This window comes from Martes martes (genome assembly GCF_963455335.1).
Source record: "Martes martes genome assembly, chromosome: 14".
NCBI classification, from domain to species: Eukaryota; Metazoa; Chordata; class Mammalia; order Carnivora; family Mustelidae; genus Martes; species Martes martes.
In genome coordinates, this window is record NC_137902.1 from 29903010 (window position 1) to 29917844 (window position 14835).

At 51.1% G+C, this 14835-nt stretch overlaps 1 protein-coding gene across 2 annotated transcripts in view; it reads left to right on the forward strand.

Annotated features, from left to right (window-relative positions):
* The window catches only part of CRTAC1 (cartilage acidic protein 1), a gene marked incomplete at its 5' end in the record, with an annotated part of 131248 nt that overhangs the window by 57921 nt on the left and 58492 nt on the right, over positions 1–14835 (forward strand). For both annotated transcript variants that reach the window (XM_080823129.1, XM_080823128.1), the window contains one exon: positions 7412–7608. In XM_080823129.1, the coding sequence (XP_080679255.1) occupies positions 7412–7608 (197 nt within the window). The remainder of the gene's footprint in view (positions 1–7411; positions 7609–14835) is intronic.

The following is a 14835-nucleotide window of genomic DNA, read 5'->3' on the forward strand; positions in this document are numbered from 1 at the left end:
TCTTGAAAAGCCATCCCCCACTTAGGACAAAAGGTTTTGGTCCTCTATCTTAGAGTTACATTCTTCTTCTTTGCACTTATTTATGGGGTCTTCTCCAACCTGGATAGCTCCAAATTCAGGTTCAAATTAATTTGTTTTCTGGGATGCCCTTTCCAGATGTACCCAACTTGCTCCTTATAAAATCCTCAATCCCAGAGTTCTTATCATGCCTAGAACCCTCCCACTACCAAAGTCTCCATTCCTTTGAGCTAATATCTGGCCTCTGGATATATCCTCTTCCAGGATACAATCTGTGCATCTCCTGTTTAAATAATTTCCCATATGTTTTCTGGTCCTATTTAACCTCAGTGGCTTTCAAACAATTAAATATGTAAAAAGGGAAAAGGAGCATTACATATTTTCAAAGAAATGGTCTATATTTAAGGTCATACATTCAAAATGGGAAACGGTTAGATTTGGCTAGAAATTAAAGAAGAATGAGAAGGAGAGGTAGAAAAGCAGGAGTGTCCAGAATCCTTTTCTTTCTTAGTACCCTTCCACCCTCAACCTTTGCATAGATCACTAGCTATTCTGAGATCCAAGTATCAGCCCAAGGAAGGCCTGCGGAGACCTGCCTACTGTAAACTGAAATGGCTGCCCTAGAGAATCCCACTGATTTATAATACTGTTTCCTACTTGCCAGGGATAAGTTACTCTTCCCCACTTAGGTCTGAAATGATAGGTCATCATTATCTGCTTCCTCTTCCAAAAATTTAGTAGCTGAAAAACAATTTCTTAATTCTCACCATTCTGTGGGTCAGGAATTTGGGCAGGGCTTGGCTGGGTCATTCTTCTGCCCCACAGGACATCAGCTGCTGTCACTCACTTGGCTGCATTCATCTGTAGGCTGGGCTGGGCTGGACAACCCATGATGTCCCTATGCACGTATCTGGTGCCTAGGTGATCTTCCACATGGTCTCTCCATGGGGCCAGACTGGGCTTTCTCAGAGCATGGTTTTCTCAAGGTAGTCACATTTCTTACATGGTGACTGGCTTTCCCCAGAGACAGGAGGAGCTGGCAGACCTCGTAAAGGCTAGGCTCTGAACTGGCTCAACATCACTTCCATCTGTCATATTCTACAGTCGAGGCAAGTCACAAAGCCAGCCCAGATTCAAGGGGAGGCAAAAGAGATTCCCCTTCTTTTTTTTTTTTTTCTTCTTTTTTTTTTTAAAGATTTAATTTATTTATTTGACAGACAGAGATTGCAAGTAGGTAGAGAGGCAGGCAGAGAGAGAGGTGGGGGAAGCAGGCTCCCTGCTGAGCAGAGAGCCTGATGCGGGGCTCGATCCCAAGACCTTGGGATCATGACCTGAGCTGAAGGCAGAGGCTTAACCCACTGAGCACCCAGGTGCCCCGAGATTCCCCTTCTTGATGGGTGAAGTAACATGTGCATACAGAGAAGAAAGAAAATGATGGCAGCCATCTTTGGAGGCCATCTACCACACCCCATTTAACCCCTTCACTCGCTTAAAGGGCACATGCGTTTGCTCATTTCTTAGCCTTAGGTAAACCCCCATATATGGGACCCTGTTCTCATCCTGGGTAACTCTTCTCAGTCTCTTTTATTCCCCCCCACACATTATTTTGCCTCATGGTCTCCATCCTAAGACCTGACATCTTCCTTACATTCCACCTATACTCACCCTCAAGTACTTGTTTCAGAAAACTGTATATTCCCAAGTGCGGACCCCAAATTAATTTTTACTAAAACTTATTCTAATTTTGTGTTCTAATAATGATCACTTAGAACATGTAACATACCCACCATAGGAGGCTGATGATCCTTTATTAAAGATTTATTTATTTACTTTAGATAGCATGTGAGAGCACAGGGGCTGAGGGGCAGAGGGAGAGAGAATCCCAAGCAGACTCCATGCTGAGCACAGAGCCTGTCCCTGGGCTCAATCTCACAACCCTCAGATCACAATCCTGAGATCACAATCTGAGCCAAAACTGCGTCAGACAGTTAACCAACTGCCACCCAGGTGCCTGAGGCTGACAATCCTTTCAGTCCTTAGAAATCTTTTTCTGCAAAGAGCCAAGTGGTAAATATTATCAACTTTGGAGCCATACAGTCTATTGTGTAGGAAAAGCAGCCATAGATAATACATAAATGAATAAATATGTCTGTGTTTCAATAAAACTTTATTTACAAAAATAGGTAGCAGGCCATATTTGGTCCAAAGTCCATAGGTCTGCTGATCCCTGCTTTAGCTTAAGTGACAAGTATGTCTTTCAGTTTATTTTTTCTAATGATAAGCTGTTTGACTTTCAGAAAGTCACTTTTCTCTGAAAGTCGCTTTTGTTATCTATAAAATAAGGATACTGTGAAAAAAAAAAGGGTATTGAACAAGAATAAAATAGTCCCTTATGCCCATAGTTGTGAAAATGCCATACATCTTGAAAACTCTTTTAAAGGAAATGCCCAAGATGTCCACAGAATGGGTTATTTCTCTGTGATGATATCTCAGAGTCCTATTAGTACTTCTCTGACTTTGCGTCCTTCCAAGAGTCTCTCTGTTTGTCTTGGTATGTGTGCGTATCCCCTTTCCACATGTGTCTATCTGGCCGTTCTCTTTACCTGTGTTTATGTGTGTGGCTTTCTCTCTGTGCTCGGGGTCCACTGTCCCTCAGTTTTCATTGGTGTGCATTCCTTTGTGTCTCTATCTTGTTTCTTTGTGTCTGGATACATCTGTCTCTTCTTTCTACCCTGCCTCTCTCCCCTCACTATAATGTTGAATAGCCATCTATTTTTCCTTCTTTCCCTTTTGGACTGGGGGAGGGGGGGGGGAAGTTTCCTAGTCTTAATTTTTAAAATAGCTATAGCATATTTTATATATTCAATTTTTTAAATTTTCCATTTACCTATGATGAGTTACTTAGCACAATATCTAATATTCAGTAGGTACCCAATAATTATCATGTCCTTTGATCTGGCTTCCCTTTGTGTAACTGCCTAAGTGACCTTTCTTTTCCCGCATGGGTCAATGATTCTCAGCAGGAAAAAAGGTAGATCCTCTGTATCTATCTATGACACTTTGTTGTTCTCTCTGATCCTCACCCAGGGCGCCAGCCCTCGGCCTCCTCTTTGTCATGATGATGTCTGTGCCTGTCTTTCGGGAACGAATGAAGGGGGAGGATCAAAGTTAATTTTTTGCTCGGCCGCCCAGTGATGACCCTGTGCCTTCCACAGGCTCCTTCTCTTTTGTTCACCCTGCAAGTATTTAGTGAGCGCTCGCTATGTACTCAGTCCTGGGGAGACAGGAGTGAACAATGCAGACAGTAGTCTGTGCCCTCGTGGAGCTTATGATCTGCTGGGAGAAGTGAGCAGAAAATAGGTACCTGAACAAGAGAGGGACAGTGGAGGCAGTGATTGGAATACCGACCAGGGGACGATCTCTCTGAGATACTTTCAAGGCAGGACCTAGAGTGTAAGTAGAAGCCAACCTGGGACAAAGCAGGAGGGAGGTGGAGGGAGAATGTCCTCATCAGACAGAGCAGCCCTGCAAGAGGGCACGGGGTTGGGGCCGCACCTGCTGGAATGCTGGGAGCTGGGAGGACACCAGTGTGGTAGGAGGTCAGCGAGCTCACAGCAGACCGAGCCAGGCTCCCAGGTTGGGCGCAGTAAGGGCTCATTCCAACCTGAGGGGAAGCCTCCCATGGGTTTTAGGCAGGAGAGGGCCTGATCTGGTTTATGTGTTTAAAAGCTGACTCTGGCTATAGTGTGGGGGGGCTTAGATTTCAGGAGCTGGTGAGAAAGCCGGCAGAAGGAGACTCTCCAAAGATGGTGACAGTAGGGAAGGAAAGAAGAGAAAGCCTTTGTAATATTTTAGAAGGTAGAAATGACAGGACTGGCAGACGAATGAGATGTGAAGACAAGGGGTTGGGAGAACCAAGGCTGGTGCCGGGTTTCAGGCTTGGGTACTCAGGTGCCCATTGCAGGGAGGAGGGGGGCTGAGCAATTCTCATCCCATTTTGGGCATGAGAATTGGGCATGGACATTCCATCAGAGATGAGTGTAGAGCGTGCAAGGGGAGACATCAAGCAGGCAGGCAGATATAGGAGTCTATACTCGGACTGGGGACTTGGGTTGGGGATAGAAATTTGGGAGTTGTCAGTCATGGGAATGGGTTATCCCCCAGTGCAAGGGGACAGAGAGAGGAGAAGGGGGCCCAGGAACAGGCCTGGAGTCTCCACCATGAAGAGGGCAGAGCAAGGAGGAAGAACCTACCCAAAGGAAAAGGAGAGGGAATCAGAGAGAAGGGCCCCAGAGGGCAGGATGCATCCTCAAAGCCAAGAGGACAGAGTGTTTTAACAGGGACCCGTGCACTGGGAGCCCAGATTTCGAGCCAGTGTGCCAGAAACTGCTGGAGGCTGGGGGAGAGGAGGGCAGAAAACCTGTCCCTGGATGTGGCCACCTGAAAGCCCTCTATGACAGTAACAAGGGTGGCTTTGCTGGAGTTGGGGGGAATGTGGATCGGGGTAAGGTGAATGGGCGGTGAGAGAGTAGAGATAGCCTGGAAAGACAGGTCTTCCAGAAGTCTGGTTATGAGGGGCTTTAAATAAAGAAACACACCCGTAGAGGATGAGAGATCAAGGGTGGGATCTTTGGGATAAGAAGTACGAGAGCATGTTTGGAAACTCTCAGAATGATCACTGGAGAGTGAGAGATTGGGCCTCAGCTGTTGTGTTACTTTTCACGATGATGAGAAGTTATCATTGTGTAACTCTTCACAGTTTACCAAGTGTCATCACACCCACTGTCTCAGCCTCACGGCCAGGCTCTGAGGTCTGTGGCAGCTCTGAGTTAGAGGCGAGGCACTCCAGGACAAGCTCAAGGTCACAGCCGGGAAGGGGCGGGGCCAGACCCCTGGGCCCACGCTGCACTCTGGGCCCCTCTCCGTCCATAGCAGCCTGGTCCCAGGGGACTGGCGCCAGCCTGGGACAACGCACACACAGCGTGGGCTGTACCCTGCCAGTGTCCCTCAGGCCCTGTTTCCTGCTACCACCCAGCCAATCCCTTCTGCCTGCGGGCCCAGCTTTTGATATTAGGAAGCCACTGCTACTATTCAAGAGCACAGGACACTGTCCCAGTCCCTAATCCCGTCTAACTGAGCCTCAACACCTCTTGAAATTCTGGAAGAAACCAGCAATCTCTGGCAGATGTCAGAGAGAGGAAACGTGACCTTTCACATCCCTCACGTCCAGCCCCCCAGGTTTGTCCAGCCCCCCAAGCTTATCAGCATGGGAACTGTTCTGCAGAGGGACTGTGACTGGATTAGTGACTGTGGCTAACCTCTGGACCGCAGTCGCCTTTTCTAGAAGACGCCTCATCTACCCTCTTTCTGTGGGGCTCAGGTGAGACAGCGCATCTGATAGTGCTTTCAAGAAGCACAGCCCTCTGGGACCGTGGTGTCTGGTGAGGAACAGCAGAGATGGCAGCAACCAGAAGACCCAGAGGCTGGGAGGACTAGTGTGTGGCGCCCAAGGCGGTTTCTGTCCCTGGGGGCTGGAGCCAGCTGCTGATGGTGCTGGAACCCAAGTGTTCTGTCTCCCCTGCCCAGACACGTCCATGGGTCATGCTGTGCCCTCGACTCGCAGCCCTCAGACGCTGTTCGTCAAGGCGTCCAAGGCGCAACCTTCCATTGCCGGGTGCTGACTCAGCTCCCAGTGAGCCCTGTTTCCACCCCCCTCACACACTGTGGGTGCCAGAAGGCGCCCAGCCAGTTGCTCAGCATTCCCCAAACTTCACGGGCTCTGCATCTCGGTGATGAAAGAGAGGGCCAAGTTGGATCCACTTCAGGAAAGCAAGAAGTGATTTCTCTCAAAGACCTTGGAGAGGTCTTTCCGCCCACCCCATCCCCACCCCCAAAGCGTTCTCAGCCAGGACAGCCAGAGGCCGGCAGCTGAACGTCACTCAGGATGTACACGCTTAGGTTAAAACAAAGGCAGGAGGCCAGGACTAATGGATGGACATTGGCCGAGTTCCTTAGGAGAGCCTGGCAAGCCGGTGGTGTTCCCTAGAGGTCGGAGGAGGCCTTCAGACATTCACGGCCATACTGCTGGAGGGTGACCTTGGGCACAGCGCTTTCTCTAGGTCAAAAGGCAATGGGAAGAAACCAACTGTGTGACACCTAAGCCCTATGACTCAGACATGGACTCTGAGGTTTCATTCATTCAGTCATTCAACGAGTATTTACTGAGCCCCTAGTGTGTGCCAGGAACTGTTCTAGGCCCCAGGGAACAAAACAGACAAAAAGTTCTGCACTCGTGGAGCTGATACTCCAGTGGGATCAGACAGAGAAGAGAGAGCTAAACACGAAGACAGAGAATTGTCAGCTGCTGGTAAAAGCTTTGGGGGGAGAGAGCAGGGATGAGGGATAAGGAGCACAGGGAGGGGGTGGTGCTTGCAGGTTTAAGGAATGTGTCCAGGTAGGCCTTGCTAAGAAGCAACAATGGAGCTGGGACCTGAACTTGGTGACAGAGGGAGACAGCCATGTGGGTATCTGGAGGAAATGCATTCTGGGCAGAGGGAACAGCAAGTGTAAAGTCCCTGAGGCAAGGACGTGCCTAGGCTTCAGTGCAGCAAGGAGGCTGTGTGGCTGCGGGAGAATGAGACAGAAGAGATGAGGACAGATGCGCATTTTAATCTTTCATATTGCGTTCCTTCGAGAAGGAGATCCAGTGGGTCCACCTACAGACTTTAGATGTGTTCACAATCTCCCGTCTGAGATGCTCACTTTATACCACTGTTTAAATGCTGGGACTCTGTCAGGAGACAGTCATTTCAAACCTCAGCAAGAAAGCCTCTGTGCCTCCAGGGCTCATTTGCCCAGAAAGAGCCTGGGTCCCAGTCCTAGCACCTGACACCTAACTTGGGGAAGTACATTCACTTTCTGAGCCTCATTTTACCCCAACACAACTTTTCAGTTACCTCATCTGCAAAATGGGTTCATAATACAGCCACCCATGCCTACCTTACTTGCTTATGAGATTTAAATTAGTGAGATTATAAATAAGAAAGTGTTCTGACATTGAAATGCACAAGGGAGATGTAGGGGGTGGTCGTTTCCTTCTCGAAGCCTGTAGCAAGGCTGCCCGTCTCCCCGCGCCACACTGCTTTCATATTGTGTCCCACGTGGGCCCAGCTGACTCTTACTTTGAGTGAGTCTGTAGCTGATTCAGGGACACTCACCAAACACCCAGGGACCCCTGAGGCGAGGCTGTTGGGGGTCCCCCCAGAATGCACCAAGTCTGAATTGCCCCACACTTGACCTGTCTGGGAGGATTCTAAGCCCCACTGTGGGATGGGAGGACACCAGGTGAGCCAAGCTGCTCCTCCTCAACACCCCCTCCTTGCTCCTCCTCCAGGTACAACGGCCCCAACCTGGTTCTGAAGTATGACCGGACCCAGAAGCGACTGGTGAACATTGCAGTGGATGAGCGCAGCTCCCCCTACTATGCCCTGCGGGACCGGCAGGGGAATGCTATTGGGGTCACAGCCTGCGACATTGATGGGGATGGCCGTGAGGAGATCTACTTCCTCAACACCAATAATGCCTTCTCAGGTAAGGAGCTGGGGCCTCAGGCCCCTTCCCACTTCCCACACCAGCTTGCGGGAGGGGGCGTCCTCAGGTTATTCTGTCACAGGCCCCCCCAGGCATAGGTAGGACCCCGCTGCCTCCAGGAGCTCGCTGTGTCCCAGCAGAGACCCCCGAGAGGATCCCTAGCCTCCCTCAGACTTTCTGCCATCTTCATCTCCCAATCTGAGCAGCCTCCCGGCCCCGGTCTTCCTAACCCCTCCCCCCACACTGCTCCTGCCATGGCTCTGCCACTCAGCCCTTCTCACTGGACAGACGGCCCCTGGAATCGCCTTCCATCCTGCTTCTAGGGGACCTTCCAAAATGCTTTAAAAGGGCCCCCCACCACTTTTAGTTGAGCTCATTTATTCACCCCACAAATTCCTGCTGAGCACCTACCCCTTTCCAGACTAGAGACCTAACTGCTGGGGAGACAACTTGGAAGCAGACAGACCTTGAGGTCCTGGAGCCTTCCCTGGCCTAGGGCGTCTCAGCCGACTTACCTGGGAGTCTGGTGTGAATGTGCATTCCGACGCAGCAGGTCCGGGTGCTGCCCAAGGTCCTGCATCGCTAACACGCCCTCAGGCTGGAATGCTGTTGCTGGTCCAGGGACCACCCAGGGAGGGCTGAGGGACACTGATGCCAAGAGGCTGAGTGACAGTAAGGATAACGGTAGTGGCTAACTTAAGTATGCCAGGCCTAGATCTGAGCCCTTCACACGAATCGTCCCACGGGAGCCTCACAGCAGCGCACTTAGGCAGGTCCTGGCATCCCGCTTTCCAGCTGAGGAGACTGAGGCACAGAGGTCACGTGACTGCCACAGGCCACACTACTTATAAATCCCAGGACTCAAACCCAGGGGTCCAACTCCAGATCCACCCTTTAATTAAGATACTCCATGGCCGGAGCACCTGGGTGGCTCAGTCAGTTAAGCATCTGCCTTTGGCTCAGGTTGTGATCCCAGGGTTCTGGGATCGAGTTCCGCATTGGGCTCCCTGCTCAGTGGGGAGTCTGCTTGTCCCTTCACCCCTCCCCCCTGCTCATGCTTTCTCTCTCTCTCTCAAAAAAATAATATCTTAAAAAAAAAAAAAAGGGATACTCCACGGCCTTACTCAATCCTATGTTCTCAGGGCCTAGTGGAGAGCCTGACTCATAGAGGGTGCTCAATGTTGCACATGTTGGGGGCTGTGTTCTTGGGCTAAAAATCCAGGTCATTGCCAGCCCCTGTCCACATTCTCAAGCCTGAGCTCAGCGCCGTAGAACGAAGTCCACTCCCATGGAGCCAGAACAACTGCAAGGAAGTCTCAGGCCACGGTGTCCTCCTAAACCATGCAGAGCCTCATGTCCCTGAGGGGCCAGGTGGGACACGCATTGGCCTCTTCCAGATGGTGACAACCTCTTGGGTTGGTCTAGACAATACCCTGCAGTTCAGACCTGTGTATTTTCCATCCTGGTCCCTCCTGATCTCCCAGAGGCAGAGGACTGCCTGGCTCTGGGGATCGCCTTCCCTGCCTCTTTCCCAACATACACACACACACATGCACATACGCACACACGCTTTCCCTGAGCCCATAATGTTACACACGCACACACACACACACACACACACACACGCTTTCCCTGGGCCCATAATGTTGCCCCTATTGGTTTTTGAGGCCAGGCCAGGATCCAGACCCGAGACTGCCCCTGATGTCAAGCCCCGCCAGTGGCATGAATGGGAGGGGAAGAGGTTGGGGCCTGTGCCAGGGGCAGGGGCAGGGGCAGGCGGGGCTGACTGGCTGGCAGCCAGCCCTGTGCAGCCAAGAAACAATGAGCCACAGCCCCGAGTGGTGTTTTATGGGTTTTCATCTCATCTTGCCACCAAGTGAGGCCTGAGAGATAGTAATTATCCCTACACAAATATCAGGGCATGATTACCCAGCTGGATTTACTGCCCTCTCTCCAACTAAGCCAAGATTGGATTAGGACACAATTAATTGATGGGCTGATCAACCCTTTAAGTTGATCAAGGTCAGGAGGGGAGCAGCAGCAGGGGACAGCCATGGAAGGGGTGAGTCTCCAGGAAGAGGCAGTAGGGCAGGGAAGCAGAAGTAGGGAGAACTGTGGAAGAGGGGGTGGTGTTGAACATGCACTTGGCAGGCGGGATGCCAGAGGAAGGGGACAGACTGTCCTCCCCACTCACTAGGCACCCAGCACCTGGGAGGAGAGGGTTCAGTGGCTCTGAGGCCAGAGACCCTCCCACGCTTTTGGAGCGTTCCATTGCGAAGCCCGGAGCAGGGGTGCTCAGCCTGAGCTGCACATTGGAATCTCCTGGGGAGCTTTTAGCACTCCTAGTTCCCAAGGTGCACCCCAGTCCAGTCCAATCCAAACCTCTGGGGTGAGACCCAGCTATCAGTCTGTAACGCTTTCCAAGTGATTCCCAGGTGCTGTCAAAGTTGAACGGCCACCCACCCCCCGCCAGGCATGTCAGCTCCTGGGTCAGCCTGGCCTCACCAAAGTTCCACTCAGTCATGAACCCTATTCATTCACTGCACAAATATTGACTGAGCACCTACTGTGTGCCAGGCACTGTTCGAGGCGCTGAGGCTGCCCCCTGAATGAAACTGACAAAACCCCTGCCCTCCTGAAATTTACAGTGTCCCCAGTGCTGCCTCATAGTTCTCTAGGTACCTGATTCTCACGGATTTGAAGCTCCTTGAAGGCACAGTCTCTATACTGGTGCCCCAGACCCAGGTAGACCTTGAAGGTCCTGAGAGCACGATCTAAACTTGATAAGTAAATCCAGGAAGAACAGACAAGCCATGATCCATCAGGCATGAGAGAAGTTTTGCCAACAAAGGGAGGACAAGGGGAGGCAGACAGCATGGAGCACCCCCACCAGAAGGTCCTGGGTTTCGGGGCACAAATGTTCATCTGGGAGAGGCTGGAGCTGGGCCCCCACTGCTGGGGGTGACAGTGCCCAGAAGCCTCCGTTCCAGACGTGCACCTCCCGGTGACCTTCTGTGGGTTCGAGGGATGTCTGTGGGTTTGAGTTAATTTTGCAGTTGAGTGATTCAATTGATTCATCGACAGTGGGCAGGGTGTGGAGCTGGGACATTTGTGCCATCTCAGCACTTCTTGGTGTCCAGCTGGCACAATGCTCAGCTACTGCCACCCTGCCCACTGTGGGCAATCTGAGATCCCCTCCAGGAGCCCTGCCAGCCCATGCCTGCTCGTGGCATGTGCCTGGGGGCTCCTTCGGCCTGTGCTGGGGCATTGGAGGGACCTGCGGAAGAATGGCCCTGTCCTCTCCCTCAGTCAGCCTTTGGGATGTTGGAAGAGGGTTGAGACCCTACATCCTGGCAGTGGGAGTTAGTCTGTATGACCCTGAGATCTGCACCTTACTCACTGGGTGACCTCTCTCAGCCTCAACCCTGTCATCTATAGAATATGAAAAATCATATCCACTTCATAAACTCAACTCCCTCCAGAAGCTCCATAGACTATGCCCAGAATCTCTGCCATGGCCTACCGTACCGCTCCTTGATGTGAGCCCGAATGTATTTCTGATTCGGTGCCTACACCCTTCCTCTCGCTCACCATGTTCCCACCAGAGGCTTTCATGCTTGCTGTTCCCTCTGTCTGAAATGCCTTTCCCACCACTGTTCTCAGGGCTCACTCCTTCCCTTCATGCAGGCTCATCCTCAGATGGGGTCTCACCCGAACACCGGAAAAACATAGCCGTATATCTCTCGATGGCCTTAATTTGCTCTATTTCCCTCCAGAGCACACAGCACTCTCTGAGAGTAGTCTATATATTTGCTTGTGGTTCATCTCTTCTGCTCTGCTAGTCAACCTCACAGGGATAAAAACTTAGTCTTGTTTGTCGCTGTATCTTCAAGACCACTTAATGTCACTTAATAAACATTTAATACAGACATTTGAATGAATAACTGAGACACTGAACGAAAAGCACTTATAATGGTATCTAGGACTTAATAAGCACTCTCCAAACAGTAGCTGTTATAACCTGGCAACGTGAAGAAAGCCAGAAGTGTCCTGGACGGTGGTGTCAGGCCTCCCTCCTGGCCCGTGGGAGAGAGACTCGAGGAACAGAAACAAAAAAGGACCATCCCGTAAAAAAGATACCACTCAGAAAAGGATACCGGGAGGGCCTGGGTCAAGGACTAAGAATTAGAAAACAAGGTGGAGGAAGGGACCAGAGGAAGATCAACCACGATCCCAAGAAGGCCTGGCCAACGAAACCAGCTTATGGCTTAACTGACATGGAAACTGACCAGCCAGCGTGGTTCAGGCAACACATGATTTGGTGAAAACCAGGTGAGAGAGCACATAGGACGAAGGGGGGCAAGAGGCTGGCTCCAGCACCTCTCTCAACATCCAAGAACGCAGGACCTCCCGCAGCTCCCTCTCAGAGCCCATCCCTCTAGGGGTCTGGCGCTGGTCACCACAGCCACTGAGCTTTGTGCCCCGAGCTCTCCATCAACTCAAGACCCTGGGGTCATGGTCAGCAAGAACTGTGAGCCCCAGCCCTTACATGACATTCACTCCCTCCGTTCAACAGAACAGTCACTGATAATCTGCCGCCTTCCATCTACATACAGCTCCCTCCTTTTGTCCCCCTACAGTAGCACACTCCACTCGCACTGCTGCTCCTTGCTGGTTTCCTCCGACAGTTTCGGATATGATGTCACAGCCGCACACAGACCGCCTGCTCTTTCTTGGGATGCTGTATCGTACTCCACTGTGTTGATGTGCCGGTCACCGCAGTGGTCTCTGTTGATGAACACTGAGTTGACTTAGCAAGTGCATAAGCTTGTCTGGCACGCTGTCGTCTGCCATCGCAGGCGTGTCTGTAAGGGGCGTCGGGAGGAGGGAAGTGCTGGGTCAGGGGACAGTCCTGTGACATTCACATCGGCCCTGCTGCAAGTGAGCATCTCCCAACATTCTCATCGACACAGCATGCCATCATTTTTTTTAATATTTGCCAATCTGATAGGAAAAAATTGGTATCTAAGTATGGTCTTAATTTTCATTTTTCTCAAAACAAGTGAGGCTGAGCATATTTTTATATATTCGAATCTCTTGTCTGCTCATTGCCTTTGCCCGGTTTTTCTATTGATTATTGGCCTTTTTCTTATTGATTTGTAACACTTCTTTATAAATTAGGGAAATGAGCCCTCTGTCTGTAATGCATGTTGCAAACAGTTGCCCCTGGTTTGTCATTTGTGTTTTGTCTTTGTTCCTTGTGGGCTTTGCAATGCAGAAAATTTTTATTTTTATGACCTTGGATTTATCACTCTTTTCTCTGATGGCTTCTGGGCTCCGTGTCATCCTTAGGCTGTCGGCAGGGACTCCTGTACCCCCTCAGAGAGGAGGAGTCAGTCACTGTGCCAAAAACAAAAGGCACTTGGGGACAGGTTGTACTCCCAGCCTCTGCCCACACCACAGGTGGGCCGTCTGCTCTGGAGAGCACACCCCTGGTCCAGCGGCTCCCTCGCCCAGCCGGGCCCAGTGACGCCCAGGCCCTCTACATCTCGCTACTGGCAGCAGCACTGGCAAAAGCTAGAAGCTCTTCAGAATGCGGACTCTCGGGGCCCTACTCCAGACCTACTGGACCAGAATCTGCACTTTGCCAGAATGCCCTTGACTTCCTGTGTCTGGGAAAGCCTGAGCCACACGGTGCTGAGTCTCCAGCTTCTTTCCTAGTAGGCTTCCAGGTCCTCCTCGGACCCAGCCATGCGTTCCTGGAATGCGACGTTCTGGTCTTCAGCTCCCCCAGCCTGGCGCCATTTGGGAAGACAAGCTCATGACCCGCTCAGCTTCCCCGCCCCCATCCCCACGGGGCTCCTTTTGCATGTGGGCCCGTAAGAAGTAAGGATGGTCGAGGCTGTCAACACACCACCATAAACTGGGACCCCAAAGGCCATTTTCTCGGTCCTAACACAGAATGAGTTTCCTTAGGAGCCGGGGACTAGACTGCCCCCTGCCAGCCCCCACTCCAGCTCTCTGACTTGAGGTGGGGGCGGGGGACTGCTTTGCAGTCACACCACAGTTTGAAGCTCAGCTTAGCCACCAGCTGTGCAACCTCGGGCGAATGACTTAACCTGCAGAGTCCCAGTCTGTAAAATGACAAACCTGTCTTCCTGACACAACTCCAGAGACAGCTAAATGAGCTAATGTGAATGAAGCACCTGGCAGGGGTTGGTCAGGTTTCCGCCTTCACCCGGGGATGGAAGGGGGAAGGCTCGGGTCAGAAATTCTATCAGGGTCAGGGGGAGACTGGCTCCCTTCTTTATTAAAATGCCCTTTGCCTGAACTAGTTCTTTTTTCCCCTGAGGCCATCACTGCTTCATAGGCTTTCCATTGACCAGGTCTTGTAAAGCATATTACACTCTGTGTCAGTTTATACAGTTGCTTCCTGGAATGTGGCTCATTGAAGACCTGCATTCCTGAATGCCCTGTCATTCCCTGGATGATGATGGGGGGGGGGGGGTAGTGGCGCTGGTGGTGTTGGTGGTCATGATGATGGGGATGGTCGTGATGGGGGAAGATGAGGATGGTCATGATGATGTGATGCTGATGAAAATGGTGAGGTTGGCCGTGATGTTGGGGATGGTCGTGTTGGGGAAGGTGAGGATGGTCATGATGATGTGATGGTGGTCATAATGATGGGGATGGTGGTGATGGGGATGATAAGGATGGCCATGATGTTGTGATGATGGTCATGATGGTGAGGACAGTGATGGTGGTCATGATGATGGGGATGGTCATGATGGGGATGGTGAGTATAGTCATGATGATGGGAATGGTGGTGATGGGGATGGTGAGATTGGTCATAATGATGTGATGGTGATGAGGACAGTGAAGGTGGTCATGATGATATGATGGTGGTGATGGTGATGATGATGATGATATTGTTTTTATTATTTGTTGAACTTATCTTATGTCAGATATTGTTCTAAGTACCTCACATACATTATACAATTTAATTCTCACAACAGCCTGATGAATAGGTACCCATTCTCCTGGTCCCATTTCACAAATAAGAAAAGGACAAGTTTGTGGCTTGCCCAAGGTCAGCCTAGGCCAGGGATATTGCTGGCTCCCTCCTGACCCCTGCTGTTTGGCAGTAGTCTCTTTGCCTTATGAGGGAGTTTGGGGGCAGAGCCCTCTTCCCTGCCACACACACTTGCTCACTCTTCTCTTTTTCAC